This window comes from Ornithorhynchus anatinus, chromosome 4 (genome assembly GCF_004115215.2).
Source record: "Ornithorhynchus anatinus isolate Pmale09 chromosome 4, mOrnAna1.pri.v4, whole genome shotgun sequence".
NCBI lineage: Eukaryota > Metazoa > Chordata > Mammalia > Monotremata > Ornithorhynchidae > Ornithorhynchus > Ornithorhynchus anatinus.
Window position 1 is genome coordinate 131,311,364 of NC_041731.1, and position 24,042 is coordinate 131,335,405.

The 24,042-nt window shown below is 60.5% G+C and overlaps 2 protein-coding genes across 2 annotated transcripts in view; one reads left to right on the top strand and one right to left on the bottom strand.

Moving 5' to 3' along the window:
• ACOX3 (acyl-CoA oxidase 3, pristanoyl) overlaps positions 1 to 1,226 on the bottom strand; it is a 28,632-nt gene extending 27,406 nt beyond the window's left edge. The window contains 1 exon segment of the mRNA XM_039911980.1: positions 1,182 to 1,226. Coding sequence (XP_039767914.1) covers positions 1,182 to 1,226 — 45 coding nt within the window.
• A 2,726-nt stretch (positions 1,227 to 3,952) lies between these two features.
• On the top strand, positions 3,953 to 23,232 carry TRMT44 (tRNA methyltransferase 44 homolog). Its single transcript, XM_039911951.1, has 11 exons — positions 3,953 to 4,325; positions 7,700 to 7,817; positions 8,797 to 9,016; positions 10,129 to 10,197; positions 10,805 to 10,912; positions 12,457 to 12,528; positions 14,636 to 14,742; positions 17,236 to 17,419; positions 19,345 to 19,660; positions 20,863 to 20,979; positions 22,896 to 23,232. The coding sequence occupies exons 1-11, from the start codon at positions 3,953 to 3,955 to the stop codon at positions 23,156 to 23,158; spliced, it is 1,947 nt and encodes a 648-aa protein (XP_039767885.1). The 3' UTR covers positions 23,159 to 23,232.
• The last annotated feature ends 810 nt before the right edge of the window (positions 23,233 to 24,042 follow it).

The following is a 24,042-nucleotide window of genomic DNA, read 5'->3' on the forward strand; positions in this document are numbered from 1 at the left end:
CGTCGGTATTAAAAAGCGGAGAAGCAGCAGGGCCCAGCGGGTAGAGCCCGGGCCTGGGAGTCGGGGGACCCGGGTTCTAACCCCGGCTCTGCCGCCCGTCTCCGGTGTGACCTTGGACAGGTCGTTTCCCTCCTCCGGGCCTCCGGGATCTCCTCCGTCGAACGGGGATCAGGAAGGGAGCTCCGTGCGGGAGAGGGACCCGGCTGGGGTTCGACCTGACGGTCTTCGTTCAACTCCAGCGCTCGGCACGGTCCCCGGAACGTCATTATCGTTATTTTCGTCGTTACTAGAAAGCGGGGAAGCAGCGTAGCCCAGCGGCCGGAGCCCGGGTCCGGGAGTCGGAAGGTGGTGGGTTCTAATCCCGGCTCCCCGTACGTGTCTGCGGGGAGACCCCGGCCGAGTCGCTTCGCTTCTCTGGGCCCCGGTCACCTCATCCGTAAAATGGGACGTGAGACCGTGAGCCCCGGGGGGGGACAGGGACTTCGGCCGGCCTGATTGGTTCGCATCTACCCCGGCACTCAGAACGGTGTCAGCGCATAATACTCATACTAATAACGCCGCCGCCGTCCGTTGAGCGCTTACGAGGTGCCCGGCCCCGTTCTGAGAGCCGGGGAGGACGCAAGGTGATCGGGTCGTCCCCCGTGGGGGCTCACGGTCCTCATCCCCATTTGACAGATGAGGTCACTGAGGCCCAGAGAAGCGACTCGCCCAAAGTCACCCAGCCGACAAGCGGCGGAGCCGGGATTCGAACCCACGGCCGGGCTCTTTCCCCTGAGCCACGCTGTTACTCTCTGATATATCAGTCTACGGTAACGACTGCACGTCAACGTACGGCAGCGATGATTCTAATATGCGACTCCGTCTCGATAGCATCTGTTAAAGCGCTTCCTCCGTGCCAGGCCCCGTCCTGAGCGCCGGGCGGAGACGGGCAAATCGGGTCGGACGCCCACCCCCGCCCCGCGCGGGGCTCGCGGGCTCAACCCCCGCGACGAAGACGAGGTGACCGAGGCCCGGAGAGGCGAGGTGACTCAACCACGCCGGCCACGTCGCTCGCGGCGTCCGTTAAGCGCCCACCGCGCGCCGGGCACGGGGTGGGGTCGCTCCGCGGTCGCCGGCCACGGGTGCGAGGACGCGCCGGCCCCGGAAAGGGGCGGGAGGGGGAAGGGGCCGGAGACGCTCACCTTAAAGCGGAGGACGTCGTCCTCGTCCTCCAGGAACGGGGCCATCTCCCGCCAGGGGAAGGAGGCCCGCCGCCGGCAGCCGTCCAGGGCACCCCGCGGAAAATCGGGCAGCAGGACGCCGGGGGCGCCGGGCGGCGGCGCGGGGGCCGTCGGGGAGGGGCGGAGGAGACTGAAGAAAATGGGAAAAAAGTCAAAAGCCTGCCCTTAGCCCCCGCTAATGATAAGAACGGGGGTCGAGCGCGGGCCCTCGGCCCAGCGCCGGGGTGGACGCGAGGGAGTCGGTGTTGGACGCGGCCCATCCCGCACAGTCACGACGTTGGTATCTGCGGGGCGCCCTTCTAAGCGCTGGGGGAGACACGGGGGAATCGGGTCGTCCCACGCGAGGCTCACGGTCTTCCTCCCCATTGGCCGGATGAGGCGACTGAGGCCCAGAGAAGGGAAGCGACTCGCCCCCGGTCGCCCGGCCGACGAGCGGCGGGGCCGGGATTAGAACCCGGGACCTCGGACCCCCAAGCCCGGGCTCCTGCCCCTAGGCCCCGCTCCTTCTGAGAACGGCCAGGTGGGTAGAGCATCAGAAGGACCCGGGTTCTAATCCCGGCCCCGCCGCTCGTCGGCTGGGTGACCTCGGGCGGGTCACGTCGCGTCTCTGGGCCTCAGTGACCTCATCTGGGAAATGGGGATTAAGGCCGTGAGCCCCACGGGGGACGGCCCGATCGCCTCGGATCCGCCCCCGGCGCTTGGAACGGCGCTTAACAAATATTCATCCGTTCATTCAGTCGTATTTACCGAGCGCTTACTGGGCGCAGAGCACTGCGTTAAGCGCTTGGGATGTATGATTGGGCAACGGACAGAGACGACCCCGGCCCAACGAGGGGCTCACGGTCAGAGAGGCAGCGCGGCTCCGTGGCAAGAGCCCGGGCTTGGGAGTCGGAGGTCGTGGGTTCGAATCCCGGCTCCGCCGCTTGCCAGCTGGGTGACTTCGGGCCACTCACTTCGCTTCTCTGGGCCTCGGTTCCCTCCTCTGTCAAATGGGGATGAGGACTGTGAGCCCCCCGTGGGACAACGTGATCGCCCCGTATCCCCCGGCACTCAGAACGGCGCTTTGCGCATAGCGGGCGCTTAACAGATACCATTTTATTCATTTAAAATGGGGATTAAGGCCGTGGGACCCAAGTGGGACAACCTGTTGGGCTTCTATCTCCCCCGGTGCTTAGAGGAGTGTTTGGCACAGAGTAAGCACTCAAGACACCGGCATATTGTTCTTATTCGCTTCGCTGGGCCTCAGTTCCCTCATCTGTAAAATGGGCATGAATAACAAGGAGGATGGGATTTGTTAAGCGCTCAGCTATGTGCGGGTCACCGTACGAAGCGCCGGGGCGGATCCAGAGGAGCAGCGCGGCTCAGTGGAAAGAGCACGGGCTTTGGAGTCAGGGCTCGTGAGTTCGAATCCCAGCTCTGCCGCTCGTCGGCCGCGTGACCGTGGGCGAGTCGCTTGACTTCTCTGGGCCTCAGTTCCCTCATCTGGAAAATGGGGATGAAGACCGTGAGCCCCACGTGGGACCACCCGATTCCCCTCCGTCTACCCCGGCGCTTAGAACGGTGCTCGGCACGTAGTGAGCGCTTAACAAATACCAACGTCATTATTATCGTTATTATTATCCATGCAAAGCGGGTTGGACACGGTCCCTGTCCCACGTGGGGCCCACAGTCTCAGTCCCCATCTTCCAGATGAGGCAAGTGAGGCCCGGAGGAGCGAAGTGACTGGCTCAAGGTCACACAGCAGACGAGTGGCAGAGCCGGGATTGGAACCCATGACCTTCTGACTTCCAAGCTCTTCTCACTACGTCACACTTCCCCGCAGTCATGATGATGATAACGTTGGTATCCGCGAAGCGCTCACTAGGTGCCCAGCACCGTTCTAAGCGCCGGGGGAGATACGGGGTCAACGGGTCGTCCCGCCTGGGGCTCACGGGCTACATCCCCATTTGACAGATGAGGGAACCGAGGCCCAGAGAAGTCAAGCGACTCGCCCACAGTCCCCCGGCTGACGAGTGGCAGAGTCGGGATTCGAACTCATGACCTCTGACTCCCAAGCCCGGGCTCTTTCCCCTGAGACACGCTGGGGAGGGGCTGGCCCAGGGCGACCCAGCAGACACGTGGCCTTTCCCTGTACTTTCCCGATGGCTCCGCGCAGTGCTCTGCACCCAGGAGGCGCTCAGTAAATAGGCCTGGCTGCCTGCTGGGTGACCTTGGGCCGGGCCCTTCTTCCCTTACGCTGGGCCTCAGTCTCCCCCCCCTCAGTTAAATGGGGACGGAGGCCGTGAGGAGGTTCAGGGGCCGCGCCCGACGCCACATTCATTCCTGGATCCGGGCCGGCGCTCAGCACAGCGCCCCGCCCACGGGAAGGACTAACTGAACGCCCTCCGCCTGGGGGGGGGGAGGGGAGGGGACAAATCGGGACTGCGCCTGCGCCCTGTGACGTCACCGCCCGGACTCCCCGTGGGGTCAAATCGGGGTCTGCGCCTGCGCCCTGTGACGTCACCGCTCCCGCGACGGCGCGCCGCGTCATCGCCCGGCCTCCCCGTGGGGTCAAGTCGGGGTCTGCGCCTGCGCCGCCCGACGTCATCTCCCCCCCCCCCCCGCGACGGCGCGCCACGTCATCGCCCGGCCTCCCCGCGGGGGCCCAACGGGGACCGCGTCTGCGCCGCGCGACGGCATCGGCCCCGCGGTCGGCGCGCGGGCCGGGGGGCGGCGGCGGCGGCGGAGCCGGGATGGCGGGGCCGGGCGGGGACCCGGGGGCGGACCTGATCCCGGAGCTGCCGCTGCCGGAGCTGGTGCCGGCGGGGTCGGCGCCGGTGAAGGCCGCGGGCTCGCACCTCCCGCGAGGCTTCTGGACGGCGGTGCGGCTGTGGCTGGAGCGCCCCCAGCTGGTCGACCGGCGCCTGCGCGGCGCCGCCCTGGAGGCGGTCGGGGGGCGGGGCCCGCGCCTGCGCGGAGCGGCGTTGCCCGGGGCCGTCGCCAGGGGCGACGAGGGCGCCCCGCCCGGGGCCTGGTGCGCAGGCGCCGCCCCGCCGCCCCACGTGACCCTGCGCACCCTCCTGCCCAAGGCCCGGCCGGAGTCGGGACCGCATCTCGTCGTCAGGGGTAACGCCGGGGGCGGGGGGGAGGGGCGGGGGGGGGGCGAGCGCCCACTCACTCATTCCCTCCCTCCCTCATTCATTCATTCATGCATTCGTTCATGCACTCATTCCCTCACTCATTCATTCACTCATTCATTCACTCCCTCACTCCCTCATTCATTCATGCCCTCACTCATGCACTCACACACTCATTCACTCATTTATTCACTCATTCATTCACTAATTCCCTCACTCATTTATTCATTCACTCATTCACTCCCTCATTCATTCATTCACTCTCATTTATTCACTCATTCCCTCACTCATCTATTCATTCACTCACACATTCACTCCCTCATTCATTCATTCACTCTCATTTATTCACTCATTCATTCACTCATTCATTCACTCATTTATTCATTCACTCATTCACTCCCTCATTCATTCATTCACTCTCATTTATTCACTCATTCCCTCACTCATAATAATGTTGGTATTTTTTAAGCGCTTACTATGTGCAGAGCACTGTTCTAAGCGCTGGGGTAGACACAGGGGAATCAGGTTGTCCCACGTGGGGCTCACAGTCTTAATCCCCATTTTACAGGTGAGGGAACTGAGGCACAGAGAAGTTAAGTGACTTGCCCACAGTCACACAGCTGACAAGTGGCAGAGCTGGGATTCGAACTCATGAGCCCTGACTCCAAAGCCCGTGCTCTTTCCACTGCGCCACGCTGCTTCTCAGCTATTCATTCACTCACATTCACTCCCTCATTCATTCATTCACTCTCATTTATTCACTCATTCATTCACTCATTTATTCATTCACTCCCTCATTCACTCATGCATGCATTCATTCACTCACTCATTTATTCACTCATTCATTCCCTCATTCCCTCACTCATTTGTTCATTCACTCACTCCCTCATTCATTCATTTATGCACTCCTTTATTCACTCATTCATTCACTCACTCATTCACTCACTCACTCCCTCATTCATTCATGCACTCACTCATGCACTCACGCACTCATTCACTCATTTATTCACTCATTCATTCACTCATTCCCTCACTCATTTATTCATTCACTCATTCCCTCACTCCCTCACTCCTATTCATTCATTCATGCACTCATTCATTCACTCACTCATTCACTCACTCCCTCATTCATTCATGCACTCACGCACTCATTCACTCACTCACTCATTTATTCACTCATTTATTGGAGAAGCAGCGTGGCGCAGTGGAAAGAGCACGGGCTTTGGAGTCAGGGCTCATGAGTTCGAATCCCGGCTCTGCCACTCGTCGGCTGTGTGACTGTGGGCGAGTCACTTCACTTCTCTGTGCCTCAGTTCCGTCATCTGTAAAATGGGGATGAAGACCGTGAGCCCCACGTGGGACAACCTGATTCCCCTGTGTCTACCCCAGCGCTTAGAACGGTGCTCGGCACATAGTGAGCGCTTAACAAATACCAACGTTATTATTCACTCATTCATTCACTCGCCCATTCACTCACTCATTCCCTCATTTATTCACTCACTCATTCAATCGCTCATTCATTCACTCACTCATACACTCATTCATTCATTCATTCACTCATTCATTCACTCACCCACTGACCCATTCACTCATCCATTCACTCATTCATTCGCTCGTTCATTCGCTCACTCCCTCATTCATTAACTCATTCATGCACTCAGTAATTAACTCACGCCCTCATTCATTCACTCATTCGTGTACTCTCATTCACTCCCTCCCTCCCTCATTCATTCCCTCCCTCATTCACGCACTCATTCATTCACTCATTCATTCGCAGCCCCCAGCGGTTATCATTATTATCATTATTAGGGAAGCAGCTTGGCTCAGTGGAAAGAGCCCGGGCTGGGGAGTCAGAGGTCATGGGTTCGAATCCTGACCCCACCCCTGCCCAGCTGTGTGACTTTGGCCAAGTCACTAGACTTCTCCGTGCCTCAGCTCCCTCATCTGTAAGATGGGGATAAAGACTGTGAGCCTCACGTGGGACAACCTGATCGCCCTGTATTTACCCCAGCGCTTAGAACAGTGCTCGGCACATAGTGAGCGCTTAACAAATACCAACATCATTATTCTACAAGGTCATCATGTTGTCCCCCCGTGGGGCTCTCGGGCTTCGTCCCCATTTTCCAGATGAGGGGACTGAGGTCCAGTGAAGTGACTTGCCCAGAGTCACACGGCTGACCAGCGGCGGAGCCAGGATCAGAACCCATGTCCTCTGGCTCTTGCCACAGCGCCACGGACGATGGTATTTGTTAAGCACCTACCTTCTGCCAAGCGCTGTCCGTTCGTACCACCGAGCGCTTCCCCCGTGCGGAGCACGGGGGTATTTAACACTTAGCACGACCCTCTGCCCACATGGCGTAATAACCATAATAATAACGATGGCATCTGTTCAGCGCTTACTATGTGCCAAGCACTCTTCTAAGCGCTGAGGTAGATACAAAGTAACCAGGTGCTCCGCGGCTGAATCGTACTTTCCAAGCACTTAGTACAGTGCTCTGCACACAGTAAGTGCTCAATAAATAGGACGGAATGAATGAATGGATGAATCGGGTTGCCCCCCCCCCCCCCCCGGGGCTCACCGTTGTAATTCCCATTTTCCAGTTGAGGGAACTGAGGCCCAGAGAAGTGAAGTGACTTGCCCAAAGTCACACAGCTAACGGTTGGCGGAGCCGGGATCGGAACCCATGACCTCTGACTCCCAAGCCCGGGCTCTTGCCGCTAAGCCACGTTGTTTCTCATGATGACGGTGTTGGCGCTTGTTAAGCGCTTACTGTGTGCCGAGCACCGTTCCGAGCGCTGGGGGAGGTGCGGGGTCATCGGGTCGTCCCGCGTGAGGCTCACGGTCTTCATCCCCATTTGACAGACGAGGTCACTGAGGCCCGGAGGAGCGCAGTGACTTGCCCACGGTCACCCTGCTGACAAGTGGCAGAGGCGGGATTCGAACCCGTGACCTCTGACTCCCAAGCCCGGGCTGGTTCCACCGAGCCCCGCTGCTTCTCATAAGTATTAGTGCTTATTCGTACTCTTGTCGTTACCGTGTGCAAAGCACCGTTCTAAGCGCTCGGGAGAGTCCAGTGGAACGCTCAAGGGCCCCATTCCCTGCCTGCAGCGAGCTGACAGTCTGGAGGGGGAGGCGGATCTCAATATATAAAATATTAATATTCATTCCGTTGTGTTTCTTGAGCGCTCACTGCGTGCAGAGCACGGTCCTAAGCGCTCGGAGAGTACAGTTCGGCAAGAGATAGAGATAATTCCCGCCCAGCGACGGGCTCACAGACTAGAAGGGGGAGACGGACGGACAAAAGCGAAACCAGTAGAGAGGCATCCCTTTTTTCCCTTCGGGTTTCCTTTTCTTTTCCTCAGATTTCTCCAGTGGAACCGTGACCTTTTTTCCCTTGGAAGAAGGCGACGGAGGGGATTTCAAGGTTAAGGAAAGCGGCATTTATCAAATCCGGCTTCGGCACGTCGAAGGCGAGGACTGGTGAGGATCTCGGAGGGGACCCCGCTTTCGGTCGCGGTCGATCCTTGTCTCTCGTGCAACTCGGGAGGGCTCGGGCGTTAATAACAGCAGGAGTAATGATGATCCGTGGTCCTCGCTAAGGGCTTGCTGTGTGCCAGACTCCGTTCTGAGCGCTGGGGGAGATGCAGTCCCCGTCCCCCATGGGGCTCGCGGTCTTCTGTTCATTCATTCGGTAGTATTTATTGAGCGCTTACTATGTGCGCCGGACTAAGCGCTCGGAACGTAGAGTCGGGCGACGGATAGAGAAAATCCCTGCCCAACGACGGGCTCGCAGTCTAAACGGGGGAGGCCGACGGCAGATCCAAAGGGAACAGAACGAAACCCGATTAACCTTTCATTCGCTCATTCAGCAGTATTTACTGAGCGCTTACTATGTGCAGAGCACCGTACTAAGCGCTTGGGATGAACAGGTCGGCAACGGATAACCTGTTAACAGATAACGGGCAACCCGATGACCCTGTATCCGCCCCCCCCCCCCCGCGCTTAGAACGGTGCTCTGCACGTAGTAAGCGCTTAACGCGTATCATCGTCATTATTATTATCCACCCGATGACCCCGTGTCTCCCCAGCGCCGAGAGCAGTGCTCGGCACGTAGTAAGCGCTTAACAGATGCCGTCGTCATTCTTAGCGTTACCCTGCTCGCCTCGTCCCCCCCCCCCCCAGCGCCGAGAACGGCGCCGCGCGACCAGTAAGCGCTTAAGAAGCACCGTGATGGTTACTGTCGTCATCATTGTCGTTATTAACCCGATGACCTCGTATCTCCCCCAGTGCCGGGAACGGGGCCCCGCGCCCGGTAAGCGCTTAAGCAGCCCCGTGATGGTTATCATCATCAACCTGATGCCCCGGTATCTCCCCCAGCGCCGCGGACGGTGCTCCGCACCCGGTAAGCGCTTCGGGAAACGCCCTAACGGTTATCATCGCCCCGGTCTGCCCGCTCAAGGTGCATCTCGGTCTTCACGTCCCCGCCGGAAAGCTGGGAGGCGTCCGGAGTTGGGCGGCGGGAGCCGCGGTGGCTGGGGACCGAGCTGCTGGGCAAGCTGGCCGAGTGGTCCGTCCGCACCGACGCCGGGGAGTTTAAGAGCGCCCTTTCCCTCGTCCCGGTCCTGAGGTACACTCGCCTCTACCGGGAGCTCAAAGACAGATACAGAGGTATCGCCAAGGTAATCGTCGGGGAGGGCGGGAGGCGGGGGGCCGGGCGGGTAGAGCGCCGGTCGGGGCGGCGCCCGGAGGGTCTCCCGTCCTCTAATCGGCTCGGCTACGGGAGGGAGAGTGAAGCCGGGGTCCGTCCGGGCCCTCGAGCTCCCCTTTTTCCCTCCGCTCCCCCTACCCCCCCTTCACCTCTCCGCAGCTAAACCCTCTCCCCCTCCCCCTCCCCCGTCCCCTCGGCCCCGTACTCGTCCGCTCGACCGAACGTATCTTCATCGCCCTGTTCGTTTGGTTAACGAGACGTTCGTCGCCCTGGTTCTGTTTATTTGCCGTCGCTTTAATGAGATGTTCTTCCCCTTGATTAATAATGATGTCGGTATTTGTTAAGCGCTCGCTATGTGCAGAGCACCGTTCTAAGCGCTGGGGAAGGCACGGGAATCGGGTCGTCCCACGTGGGGCTCACGGTCTTGTAATAATAATAATAATAATAATAATAATGTTGGTATCTGTTACGCGCTCGCTATGTGCCGAGCACCGTTCTAAGCGCTGGGGTAGACGCAGGGGCATCGGGTCGTCCCACGTGGGGCTCACGGTCTTTGTCCCCATGTTCCAGACGAGGTAACTGAGGCCCCGAGAGGTGAAGCGACTTGCCCACGGTCGCACAGCTCTGTTTATCGCCGTCGTCCTCGTCCGTCCGTCTCCCCCGATCAGACCGTGAGCCCGTCAGAGGGCGGGGACCGTCTCTGTCTGTTACCGATTTGTCCGTTCCAAGCGCCCGGTCCGGTGCTCTGCACATAGTAAGCGCCCGGTCAATACTGTCGAATGAATGAGTGGATTTTTGGCTTGCCCGGCGGCCAGCGAGCGGCAGGCCATCGACTCCCCCGTGCCGGGCGGCGGCGGCCCGGGAGAGAGTCGAGGGCGGAGACCCGAGTCCACCGCGGTCCCCCACGGCCGCGTCTTTCCCCCAGAAAACTCTGCGGCTCCGCCCCCGGAGCGATGGCGGACGGCGAGCGGGACCTGCTGGGAGAGACGCGTCCGTGGCGTCGCCGCGGGTCGGAGGCGACTCCGCGGCCCGAGAGGCGGCGGGGAGGAATTTCGGGTCCGGCTCATCCGCTTTCGCCCTCAGGTGTGGCCCGAAGTGACCGATCCGCAAAAGTTTGTGTTCGAAGACGTCGCCATCGCCGCCTACCTCCTGGTGAGGAATTTCCCGGCGGCGGTTGAAGCGGCGGCCCGAAGGAAGATCTTTTCCCGTCCTCCCCCGTCCCGGCCCGGCCTAGCGGAAAGGGCCCCGGGCAACCGGGATTAGACTGTGGTATTTGTTAAGCGCTTCCTATGTGCAAAGCACCGTTCTAAGCGCCGGGGGATACAAGGTGATCGGGTTGTCCCACGTGGGGCTCACAGGTTTTTAGAACTCGCTAGTCTGCTGGGTAACCTTGGGCAATAATAATAATAATAATAATAACGTTGGTATCTGTTAAGCGCTCACTATGTGCCGAGCACCGTTCTAAGCGCCGGGGTAGACATAGGGGAATCGGGTCGTCCCACGTGGGGCTCACGGTCTTCACCCCCATTTTCCAGATGAGGTCACTGAGGCGCAGAGCAGTGAAGTGACCGGCCCAAAGTCACCCAGCGGACGGGGGGGGGGCGGAGCCGGGATTAGAACCCACGACCTCTGACTCCCCGGCCCGGGCTCTTGCCACTGAGCCACGACGTCATCCAACTTCCTTGCCGCCTTCACGGAAAGAATGAAAATAAAATCAACTGGATCTTTTTGGGTTTGTTTTCGATCCGTCTCGGTTCAGGTTCTCTGGGAAGACGAAAGAGCGGAGAGGCAGCTGACGGAGAAACAGTCCTTCGTCGACTTGGGATGTGGAAACGGTCTCCTCGTTCATATCTTAAACAGCGAAGGGGTAAATGCCCATTTTCCGGTGGAGTTTTAGGAAGCCCCTGACAGATCGTTACCGCCTCCCGGGTGGACGTCGAGCGATTTGCAACCTTCGGCTTTGATGAGGGTGACGGTGGTGAGGCCGCGGCCGCGTCCGACCTTCCCCGCTGGCGGCGAAGGTGAAATCGGGGAATTTCCCAGAGATTCCAAGGAGTGTCAGTTGGAAATAAGAAAGCGAGGCCCCCGCTCGGAATTCCCTGTTTCTTTGGCGAATGAGGTGCCCATCCCCTCGATTCTATTTACCGTGGTGATGTCGTCCTGTTCTTGTCCGTCCGTCTCCCCCGATTAGACCGCGAGCCCGTCATTGGATTGTCTCTGTCTGTGGCCGAATGGTATATTCCAAGCGCTTAGTGCAGTGCTCCGCACGGAGTAAGCGCTCAGATACTATTGGATGAACGAATTCGTGAAAAATGAAATGGCTTAAAAGGACGAGACCCCCGTGGCGGGCTTCGGGAGACGTCGTCTCCGTAGATCGTAGGCCCGCGGTGTCAAAATCCGGTCGAAAAGTTCGCCGGTTCCGAACGGCATCCGAAACCTACGGAACTTCCCCGATTAGATCCCGTTTTCCCCTGCTGGCTTTTCCCTCCGCGTCAGCTGGGCGCTTAGTTTGGGCCCTCGGTTTCCACCCCGCCCTCAGCCGCACGGCACTTACCGCCCGTATCCGTAATTCATTTACGTTAACGCCTTCTCCCCTTTTCAGACGGTACGCTCCTCGTGGGCGGGAAACATTCCGTCGTCTTGTACTCGCCCAAAAGCTCCGCACGCGGCAAGCGCTCCCCGACCGCCATCGACTGACGTGAGCCGAAACTTCGGACGTAAGCTCGTCGTGGGCGGGGAAGCCGCTCAATCATCCGGTCGTATTTACTGAGAGCTTACTACGTGCCGAGCACTCTCCCGTGCCCTTGGGAGAGTCCAGTAAACAGACACGCTCCTTAGGGAAGAGCGTGGCTCAGTGGAAAGAGCCCGGGCCCCGGGGGGGCGGAGGTCGTGGGTTCCGACCCCGGCTCCGCCGCTTATCCGGCTGTGTGGCTTTGGGCAAGTCACTTCATTCGATAGTGTCTGTTGACCGCTTACTATGTGCAGAGCACCGTACTGAGCGCTTGGAATGGACAGATGGGTAACAGAGACAGTCCCCGCCCTCTGCCGGGCTCACGGTCTAATCGGGGGGAGACGGGCGGACGAGGACGACGGCAATGAATAGAATCGGGCTACTTCTCTGGGCCTCAGTCCCCTCCTCTGTCAAATGGGGATGAAGACCGGGAGCCCCACGTGGGGCGACCCGATTACCTGGTATCTCCCCCAGGGCTCAGAACAGCGCTGGGCCCGTAGCGAGCGCTTGACGGATACCGTCGTCATTCCCTGCCCTCAGCCAGCCTCCGGTCTCGGCGCCGCCGCCGACTGAATTCCCCCAGAGCTCACGCTTTAGAGAATCCATCGCGAATTTAGCTCATCGAATGACCGGCCGAACTGATCCGCGGCTCTTTCTTCTTTCGGATCCCGCCACCTCAGCATCCGGGGAAAGGGATTGACGTCAGGAGACGCAAAATCTGGGCTACGTATGGGCCTCAGACTCACTTAGAGGTAGGACCGTGGCGGGGGATCTTGGTGTTGGGTCAGTCGTTGAACGCGCGGGAATCTGTTGGCGGGATATTCTGAATGTCACCGTCACCGTCGTCAGGGTATCCGTCGGGCACTCCCTGCAGCCGTTCGTCCCCTCGATCCTACGCCTCGCCATCGTTCTCGTCCGCCCGTCTCCCCCGATCAGACCGTGAGCCCGTCGGAGGGCGGGGACCGTCTCTATCCGTTGCCCATTGGTCCGTTCCAAGCGCTCAGTACGGTGCTCTGCGCGTAGTAAGCGCTCCATAAGTACTATGCGATGAATGAATAAGCTCTGGGGTGATAATGATCATACCGACGACGATGCTGGCATCTGTTAAGCGGCTACTGCGCGCCAAGCACCGTTCTAAGCGCCGGGGGCGATAGACGAGGTGGTCGGGCCGGCCCGGGTGGGGCTCGCAGGCTTAATCCCCATTTGACAGATGAGGGAACCGAGGCACGGAGAAGTCAGCGCTCGGCCAGCGCTTGGCACGTAGTAAAGAGTTTAGTGGAAAGAGCCCGGGCTTGGGAGTCGGAGGTCGCGGGTTCTAGTCCCGGCTCCGCCGCTTGTCTACTGCGTGACCTCGGGCAAGGCGCTTCACTTCTCTGTGGCTCGGTTCCCTCGTCTGGAAAACGGGGATGAAGACCGTGAGCTCCACGTGGGGCAGTCTCATGACCCTGTGTCCACCCGAGCCCCTAGGACAGCACTTAACAAATCCCGTAATTATCATCGTCATCGTCATCAACGACATAACGAACGCCGTAATAACGATTGTCGATAGCCAACGCCGTTCATATCATTATTAAACGTCTTGCCCAAAGCCACAGAGCTGACAAGCGGCCGAGCCGGAATCAGAACTCACACCCCCCGACTCCCAAGCCCGGGCTCTTTCCGCTGAACCGCGCCGCTGCTCCGCTGCTCTTCGCCCAACCTGATCGGCTGATATTTCCCCCGGCGTTTAGTACAGCGCCTGGCACCTTGGAGAAGCAGCGTGGCTCAGCGGAAAGAGCCCGGGCCTGGGAGTCAGAGATCATGGGCTCTAACCCCCGCCCGGCCGCTTGTCAGCTGTGGGACTGCGGGCGAGTCACTTCGCTTCTCTGGGCCTCGGTTAGCCCATCTGTCAAATGGGGACGAAGACCGTGAGCCCCACGTGGGACGACCCGATCACCTCGTGTCCTCCCCAGCGCTTACAACAGTGCTTTGCTCATCGTAAGTGCTTGACAGATGCCATCGTCGTCGTCACGCAGTAAGTGCCTAACAAATGCCATAAATGGAAAAATGGATTTAAAAAAAGAGAGAGAAATTTGACCGGTCCACAATCCTCCTTGGGAACGAGCGCAAGGGATCGTGGCAGGGAGGATACCGCGTGGGTCTGGGTGGCAGAAGGTCCTGGGTTCTAATCCCAGCTCCTCCACTCGTCAGCTGTGTGACCTTGGGCAAGTCACTTCATCTCTCTCTTCCTCAGTTCCCTCATCTGCAAAATGGCGATCGAGGCCGTGAGCCTGCTGTGGGTCAGGGACCGGGTCCGATCCTATCTGCTTGTATCCCGGCGCGTAGTAAGCTCTTAACAAGCGCCACAGTCACTAATACTGTCGTGCGCCGGGGACCGCGAGATTGCCGCCTCCTCTCCCTTGCGCCGATAACCGTGGTGTCCGTTAAACGCTTACTGTGTGCCAGGCACCGTACTAAGCCCCCCGGACGGGCCGGGGGGGGGGGGGGCGGACAAGCAAATCAGGTCGATCGCGGTCCCTGTCCCGCGCGGGGCTCGCCGTCTTTTTTATCCCCATTTTACACGGGGGGGAGCCGAGGCGCGGAGAGGTGACGTGAGCGGGCCGAGGTCACGCTGCGGACGGAGGGCGGAGTCGGGATTAGAACCCGGGTCCGTCCGATGCCCCGGGCAGGGCTCTCCCCACTGGGTCACTCTGCTTCCCCGAGCAAATACCATCGTAAAAAAAAAAGAACTATCGAAGACGTTCGGCATTAGTTTTAGGATACGGACGTGGCTCCTCCTCCCGGTGCTTCAGACGAGAGTTAACCGATGTGATTTCTTTTTCGGTTCTGGGGTTGTCTGTTTTTTTTCCCCCCCTCAAGGAATGTGCCATCGTGCCGAACGACAGTTCCTTGTTTCCAGATGTCGACTGGCTGATCGGAAACCATTCCGACGAACTCACCCCCTGGATCCCCGTGATCGCTGCCAGGCAGGTCCAGGGGCGGTGGGGAGGCCCGGCTTGGGAAGGCCTTTCTCTGTGGGATTTTTACGGGATGGTCTTTCCAAAAAGATCCACCGGCCGAAAGATCAAAATTCACGAGAAAGTGCTCCTCTAAGCACTTAACGTGAGGACCCCAGGATCGTGTCCTCAAAGGGACAAAAAGAAAAAAGGACAGTTTGTCCATGCCAGTGTTTTCGATTTTGAAAGCGTCAGACTTTCCCTAGAAATGAGAACTGTGATAATTCTCACGTTGAGGGCGGTATCTGTGAGGCGCTAAGTGCCAGGCACCGTACTGCCTGGCTACTTGTTTTGTCTTCTCTTCCGTCTCCCCCCCCCCCCCTTGCATTCATTCGGTCCTGATCACTGAGCGCTTACTGTGTGCAGAGCACTGTACTGAGCGCTTGAGATGGGACAGTTCGGCAACAGAGAGAGACGATCCCTGCCCACTGGCGGGCTCAGCTCTGCCACTCGTCAGCTGGGTGACTGTGCCTCAGTGACCTCATCTGGAAAATGGGGATGAAGACCGTGAGCCTCACGTGGGACAACGTGATCATGCTCTATCTCCCCCGGCGCTTAGAACAGCGCTCTGCGCATAGTAAGCGCTTGACGGGTACCGACACTATCATGGGTCGACAGTTCTCGACCGTGACCCTTGCGTCGGTCAGGGGTCGTCTCTATCGGTTGCCGGATTTTACTCGCCCGAGTGCTTGGTACAGCGCTCCGGTGAGCGCTCAGTAAATACGATCGAGTGGATGAACGAACTCACCAAGCGCCGGGGTGGGAACAAGCAGACGGGGTTGGATACGGTCCCCGTCCGCCGCGGGGCGCCCGGTCTCCCCATTTTACAGACGAGGGGACCGAGGCATAGAGAAGGGAAGCGACTCGCCCGAGGCGACACGGCAGACGAGGGGCGGGGCCGGGATTGGAACCCGCATCCTCCGACCCTCAGACCGGCGCTCTAACCGCCAGGCCGCCGGTTTTCGGTTTCCGAGGCCCAAGGCGACCGGGGCCCCCGCTCCGTCGGCTTAGCTTCGGCTCACGTGGCCGCGTCAAATCCGGGCTTCTCCTCTGCCGCGGTGTCCTCTCCCGGCGCTCATTCCAGCGCTCCGCGCTCGGGAACTGTTCGATGAATGCCATCAGTCGGTTGGAGAAGGGGCACGGCCCAGCGCAAGGAACCCGGGCCCGGGAGTCGGGGGGCCGTGGGTTCTGCTCCCGGCTCCGCCGCTCGTCAGCTGGGTGACCGGGCGGGTCGCGTCACTTGGAGAAGCAGCGGGGCTCAGGGGAAGGGGCCCGGGCTTGGGAGTCAGAGGTCGTGGGTTCGAATGCCGGCTCCGCCGCTCGTCGGCTGGGTGACTTTGGCCAAGTCACTTCACTTCTCTGGGCCTCAGTGACCTCATCTGTCAACTGGGGATGAAGACCGTGAGCCCCACGTGGGACCACCTTTTGACCTTGTATCCCCCCCCCCCCCCCCCCCAGCGCTCAGAGCAGCGCTTTGCGCATAGTGAGCGCGTAACAGATACCATCATTTTTCTCTGGGCCTCGGTGACCTCGTCTGTAAAATGGGGACTAAGACCCTGAGCCCCACCTGGGGTAACAACCTGATCGCCTTCCATCTACCTCGGTGCCTAGAACGGTGCCTGGCACATAGTAAGCACTTAAGAAACGTTCATTCATTCGATAGAATTTACTGAGCGCTTACTGTGTGCGGAGCGCTGTACTAAGCGCTTGGAGAGTGGCTCGGTGGGAAGGGCCCGGGCTTTGGAGCCAGGGGTCGTGAGTTCGAATCCCAGCCCCGCCACTTGTCGGCCGGGTGACCGCGGGCGAGTCGCTTCCCTTCCCTGGGCCTCAGTTCCCCTCATCTGTCAAATGGGGATGAAGACCGTGAGCCCCGCGTGGGACGACCCGATTCCCCTGTGTCGCCCGCAGCGCTTAGAAGCCCGGGAGGAGAACCCGGGCCCGGGCTCCGCCGGCCGCACCGCGCCGCTCGGCCAAGTCCTGCCGTTAATTCCGTGCGGGCCAGTTGGCGGCCCGGCTTAGCGGCAAGAGCCCGACGATGACGGTACGTCTTAAGCGCTCACCGTGTGTCAGGCACCGTTTTAAGCACCGGGGAGGATACAGGGCCGCCAGGTCGTCCCCTGCGGGGCTCCCGGGCTTCATCCCCGTTTTCCAGATGAGGGAACTGAGGCCCAGAGAAGCGACTTACCCGAGGGCAGTTGGCGGCACGGCTTCGTGGCGAGAGCCCGGGCTTGGGAGCCAGGGGTCACGGGTTCTGATCCCGGCTCCGTCAGCCGTCTTGACCTCGGGTAAGTCGCTTCTCCGGGCCTCAGTTCCCCGGTGGCCTCGTATCTTCCCCGCTGCTCGAAACAGCGCTCGACACACAGCGGGCGCTTAAGGCGTACGGGCATCGTGGTCGTCACCGTTAAAGAGGGAGGGTTCCCGAACGGCCGGTTTTAACGGGGATCCCGGACTCCGTCCTCCCAGGTCCTCCTACAGCTGCCGCTACTTCGTCCTGCCCTGCTGCTTCTTTGATTTCGTGGGGAAGTTCGGCCGGAGACAGAGTCGGAAGAGCCAGTACCGAGAGTACCTCGATTTCGTCACGGAGGTCGGCGTCGAGTGCGGGTTCCGGGTGGACGAGGACCGCCTCCGGATCCCCTCCACGAAGAGGGTGAATCCGCCACGGGCCGGTCGGACCCCCCGGTTTCCGCTTCGGGTCGGAAGCGGCGGTCCCGTTAGGGCGTCCGGGGCGATGAGGTGACGGTGACGACGTCGGCGTTTGTTAAGCGCTCGCCGTGGGCCCGGGCGCCGTTGTGAGCGCCGGGGTAGATGCGAGGCGATCGGGTCGCCCCCCCCCCCCCCCGTGGGGCTCGCGGTCTTCATCCCCGTTTTAACGGATGAGGGAACCGAGGCGCCGAGAAGCGAAGCGACTTGCCCGAGGTCACCCGGCTGACGGGCGGCGGGGCCGGAGTTGGAACCCGTGACCCCTGACTCCCGAGCCCGGGCCCTTTCCACCGAGCCGCGCCGAAGTGGCGGGGTTCGCCAAACTCTTACTTGGTGCCAAGCGCTGTTCTGAGGGCCGGGGGAGACGCCGGAGGCATCGGGCCGGCCCTCGCGGGGCTCACGGTCCCGGTCCCCGTTTTCCGGACGAGGGGACCGAGGCCCGGAGAACGACAGTAATGACGACGATAACGTCGGCATCCGTTAGGCGCCCGCTACGTGCGGAGCGCTGTTCTAAGCGCTGGGGAAGATACGGGGTAGCCAGATGGTCCCACGCGGGGCTCACAGCTTTGAATCCCCATCCGTACGGATGAGGTAACCGAGGCACAGAGAAGTTGCCGACGTCGGGAATTCGTCAAGCGCCTACTGTGTGCGGAGCGCCGCTCCAAGCGCCGGGGGAGGCGCGGGGTCATCGGGTCGTCCCCCGTGAGGCTCCCAGTTAATCCCCGCTTTCCAGATGAGGGAACCGGGGCGCAGAGAAGCGAAGAGACCTGCCCGCAGTCACCCAGCTGCCGAGTGGCGGGGCGGGGATTCGAACCCATGACCCCTGACTCCCGAGCCCGGGCTCTTTCCACTGAGCCACGCTGCTTCTCTAAGAGAAGCGAAGCGACTTGCCCAGGGTCACCCGGAGGACGAGTGACACGGCACTGAGGGCGGAGGCCGCTCTGCCCCCGTCTCCGTCGAGGATCGGGACGACGGAGAGTCGAGCCGCGTTCCAGCCGGAGGGTCGCGGGATCTGACCGACTGTTGGGTTTCAGCTCCTTACCTGAAGGATAAAATATTTTAGCGGCCTTTCCTGGGGGATAGAGCCCGGGCCTGGCAGTCGGAAGCTCGTGGGTTCTGATCCCGGCCCCGCCCCTTGTGACCTGAGCGCTCAGTACGGCGCTCTGCGCACGGCGCTCAAGGAGAAGGAGCGAATGGACGAATGAACGTACCCCGCGCCTGGGTGGATGCAAGCAAACGGGGTGAAATAGGATCGAAAGTCACTCCCGGTGGTATCTATTGAGCGCTTCCCACGCGCGGAGCACCGGACTGAGCGCTCGGGAACGGACAGATGGGTAACGGCTAGAGACGGTCCCCGCCCACTGACGGGCTCACGGTCCGATCGGGGGAGACGGACGGACGAAAACAGTGGCGATAAAGAGAATCGAGGGGACGGGCGGCTCACGGAAGCAATAGCGACCGAATGGAATCGAGGCGACGTACATCTCACGGACAGAATAGATAGGGTGACGAAGATGGACGCGGTGGAGCCGACGAGTACGGCGCCGACGGGGTGGGACGGGAGAGGGGGAGGAGCGGAGGGAGAGGGGGGAGAAGAGGGTTCAGCCGCGGACTTCCGTGGGCCTCGGTTCCCTCCTCCGGAAAACGGGGACGGAGCCCGACAGCCCCAGGCGGGACAGGGACCGTGTCCGACGCCGTCGGCCCGGATCCCCCCCCCCCCCCCCCCCCCCCCCCGGCGCCGTGCCCGCCGCGTCGTAAGCGCCCGACGGATACCCCGGTCGGTCGTCGCCCTTCATCGAGCGCGGAGCGGCGAACGGGGGGGGCTCGGGCCGCCCGCCCCCGCCTCACGTCCTCTTGCCGTCCTCCGTCCAGGTCTGCCTCGTCGGCCGCTCGCGCACCTACCCGCCGTCGGAGGAAGAGGCGGCGGACGGGGCCCGGGCCCGCTACCTCCGAGGCCGCCGCCGCCCCCCGCCGGCTCCGGTCCCCCCGCGGCCCCGGCCCGCCCCCGCCGCCTGGGCCCCCGGGTTCCGGCCCAGGGAGAAGACGGAGCGCGTCCGCAACTGTTCCTCGCTCCCGCGGGAGTGGGTGGACGAGGTGGTCCTGCGCGTGGCCGGCCTGCTGCTGGGCCGGGAGCCGGCCCCCCGGGAGCCCTCCGGCCCGGGCCCTTCCGACACCTGGGATCGAGGAGGTGAGAGCCCGCGCTCGGGGGCGGGGGCCGGCCGCCTCCTTCCGGGCCTCGCTTGATTATAGTCGCCGCTATCGGTGGAGCGCTCGCGGTGGGCCCGGCGCCGTTCCGAGCGCCGGGGTGGACGCGAGGTCACCGGGTCGTCCCACGTGGGGCTCGCGGTCTTCATCCCCTTTTTCCGGATGAGGGAACCGAGGCGCGGAGACGTGGCTTGCCCGCGGTCCCGTAGTAGACGGTCAGCGACGATAACGTCGGTATTCGTTAAGCGCTTACCGTGCGCGGAGCGCCGCTCTAAGCGCCGGGGGAGATAGAGGGCGATCGGGCCGTCCCACGGGAGGCTCCCGGTCAATCCCCATTTTTACAGACCAGGTAACCGAGGCCCAGAGAAGTGAAGTGACTTGCCCACGGTCACACAGCTGACGAGGGGCAGAGCCAGTATTCGAACCCTTGACCTCAGACTCCCAAGCCCGGGCTCATTCCACTGAGCCGGGCTGTCTGGGGGGAGGCGGGATTAGAACCCGGGACCTCCCGACCCCCGGGCCCGGGCTCTTTCCTGCTTTGAAGAGGCACATTCCCTGCCCCTAACGGGTTTACAGTCTCGAGACGGGGAGACGGAGATGCATAGAAATCGATAAATGCCGGATCTGGGCGTAAGCGGTGCGGGGCCAGGATGGGGGGGGGGGGGGGGGGTGAGTGAAGGGAGCGAGTCAGGGCGACGCAGAAGGGAGAGGGAGAAGAGGAAAGGAGGGCGCGGTCAGGGAAGGCTTCCTGGAGGAGATGGGCCCTCAGAAAGGCTCCGATAAACCCCGCCCCTGCCTCCGCCGCGTGAACTCGGACGAGTCACACCTCCCGGCGGGTGGCGGAGCCGAGATCGGAACCCACGACCTCCGACTCCCAAACCCGGGCTCTTGCCACCGAGCCCCGGCGCTCAGGACGGTGCCTGGCCCACGGTAAGCGCTTCGCAAATACCGTTACCATTATGGCTATTACGCATCACGCGTCTGCCGACCCTGTCGCCCAGCCCTCTCCCAACCTCCCGGCACAGCGCCCGGCCCCCGAGGAGCGCTCCGTAAACACGACGCGTCGCTCGATGGCTCGTCGGCCTCCCTCCTGCCGCCTAGCGCGCGGCGGTTTCTTTTGGGGGGAGGGGGGGGGGGCCCCCGGCGTCGAACCCGCCCCGTGGCGAATTCCTCTTTTGGCCGCAGAGAGCCTTCCGTTGGCGGCCGTCGCCGGGCGGTTGGACCGAGCGACTCTGCGGAGGCTGAAGAGCGAGTGCGGAGGCCTTCAGACGCTGCTCAAGAACAATCATCAGGTATTTGAAGGTGAGACCCGTCTCCTCCGGGAGGCCCTCCCCGACTAAGCCCTCCTCTCCTCTTCTCCCACCCCTGCGGCTCCGCCGTCCGCCGCTCTCGTCCGTCCCTTCCTTCGGTCGTATTTACCGAGCGCTCGCTTTGTACGTCTTCATCGCTCTGTTTTATTAGCGACGCGCCCACGTCTATCATTGTACTCATCTATTTCGACGGTACCGGTGCCCGTCCGCTCGTCTCGCTGGCTGTCTCCGCCTTCTGGGCCGCGAGCCCGTCGCTGGGCGGGGATGGTCTCTGTCCGTTGCCCAATTGTAGTTTCCAAGCGCTTAGTAGAGCGCCCTGCGCACAGTAAGCGCTCAGTAAATGCGACGGAATGAGAGTACACTACGGCAAGTCAGAGAGACCGTCCCCGCCCGCACCGGGCTTGCGGTCTGGAAGAGGGGAAGACGGGCGTCGAAACGAGCAACCGGGCATCGGTGTAAACGAATAGAGTCATAGCTATATACGCATCGTGACGAGTAAACGGGCCCGCCTGTAAATAAATGGAATTATAGATCTGTGCACGTCGAAACAAGTAAACGGGCATTCGTATAAATAGATAGAATTACACGCGTATACGTCGAAGCATTGATATAAATAAGTAGAATCGTACCTACGTACGCATCCGGACGAGTAAACGGGCCGTCGTATAAATAAATGGAGCGGTGGGTCTGTGCCCGTCGAAACAAGTAAGCGGGCGTTCGTATAAATAAATAGGATTATACAGATATACGTCGAAGCATTGGTATAAATAAATAGAATCGTACGTACGTACGCATCCAGACGAGTAAACGGGCCTTCGTATAAATAAGTAGAAACATAGATCTGTGCCCGTCGAAACAAGTAAGCGGGCATTCGTATTAATAGATAGAATTATACATGTATACATCGAAGCATTGATATAAATAAGTAGAATCGTACGAACGTACGCATCCGGACGAGTAAACGGGCCGTCGTATAAATAAGTGGAACGATGGGTCTGTGCACGCCGAAACAAGTAAGCGGGCGTTCGTAGAAATAAATAGGATTATACAGATATACGTCGAAGCATTGGTATAAATAAATAGAATCGTACGTACGTACGCATCCAGACGAGTAAACGGGCCTTGGTATAAATAAATGGAATGATAGATCTGTGCCCGTCGAAACAAGTAAGCGGGCATTCGTAGAAATAAATAGAACGATCGATATGTGCACATCAAGATTCCTCCCCCCCAGAGCACTCATGTCCACATCCGTGATTCACTTCTTTCCATTCGGGTCTGGACTGGACTGGAAGGCTCCGTTCTACTGTCCTCTGCAAGCGCTCAGTACAGCGCTCTGCACGTAGTTAACACGCGATAAGGACCCTCGACTGATTGATTCACATCATCATTCGCGGCCATGTGTGTCTCGGTACGGTCCTCTGTACCCGCGTTCAGTACAAGTGACTGATTTCCGAATATTCTACTTCCCAATGGACCAACTCCCCGCAAAAAGTCTCTTTACTTTAAGGGAGCGATTCTAGCGTCAAGTCGACGCTTATTAATTTACTATTTAAGTAATTTATCAACTACTTATTCGTTCCCCCCCCCCCCCCCAGCCCCACACCACTTAGGGCCGTATTTGTCATGTATTGATTTCTATTCGAGTCCGTCTCCCCCCCCCCCCGCTATACTGAAAGGTGGTCGCGGGCAGGGGACGTGTCCGCTCACCGTTCTCCCGCGCCGTCCCAAGCGGTTACTCCGGTGCTCAGCGCGCGCACGGTGAGCGCTCGATAAATACGACCGTGAGCCGGTTACGGGCGGGGCCCGGATCTGCCGAGTCGTAGGGCGCTCTGCCCGTAGTTAACGGGGTCAAGGAATCCCGTCGATGGATCGGTTGCGATCGCTCGGTTGTGTCTCCGACCGCAGTCGTTGGGGGCCGGGTTCGCCTTCGTGACCGGAGGGAAGGGAAGCCGGCGGCCAAGAGACGTCCGGAAGCCAAGCTCAGACTCTCCGCCGACGCCTTCAAGACCCGCCTGTGCTGGTTCTTCCTCCATCACCCGGATGGCTGCCCCCTGCCCGCCGAGTCTTGCCCGTATGCCCACGGATCCCGGGACCTCAGCCCCGTGGCCTGGGCCTTGAAGGAGGACCCGAAACGGGACCCAGCTCGGGGCACCTGGACGGCCGCTTGACGAGGAGGAGGAGGAGGGAGAAGAGAAGATGGAGGGGGAGGAAAAGAGGAGGAGGAGGAAGAGGAAAAGAAAAGGAGGAGGAGAAGGAGGAAAGGAGAAGGAAGAAGAAAATATGGAGGAGGAGGAGGAAGAAAATGAGGAGGCGGAGGAAAGGAGGAGGAGAAAGAAAATAGGAGGAGGAGAAGGAGAAAAAGAAGGAGGAGGAGAAAGAGGAGGAGGAGGAAAAGAGGAGAAGGAAGAGGAGGAGGAAGAAGAAAAATGAGGAGGAGGAGGAAAAGAGAAGGAGGAGGAGGAAGAAGAAAATGAGGAGGAGGTGGAGGAAAGGAGGAGAAGGAGAGAAAAAGGAGGAGGAGAAAGAGGAGGAGGAGGAAAAGAGGAAGAGGAGGAGAAGGAGAAAAAGAGAAGGAGGAGGAGAAAGAGGAAAGGAGGAGGAGGAGGAAAAGGAGAAAAAGAGAAGAAGGAGGAGGAGAAAGAGGAAAGGAGGAGGAGGAGGAAAAGAGAAGGAGGAGGAGGAGGAGGAAGAAGAAAATATGGAGGAGGAAAAGAGGAGGGGGAAAGGAGAAGGAGGAATAATGTTAGTATTTGTTAAGGGCTTACTCTGTGCCAGGCGCTGTACTAAGCGCTGGGGTGGATCCAAGCAAATGGGGTTGGACACAGTCCCCGTCCCACCCGGGGCTGCCTCGATCCCCATTTTACAGATGCGGGAACTGAAGAAGCACGGAGAAGTAAAGTGCCATGCCCACGGTCGCACGGCAGATGAGTAGCGGGGCCAGGACTGGAATCCGGGGCCTTCCGACTCCCAGGACCGGGCTCTATCCGCCAGGCCACGTTACGGAAAGAGCGCGTTACGGGGCTCGCCGCAGAGCGGCGGAAACCGCGTGGCC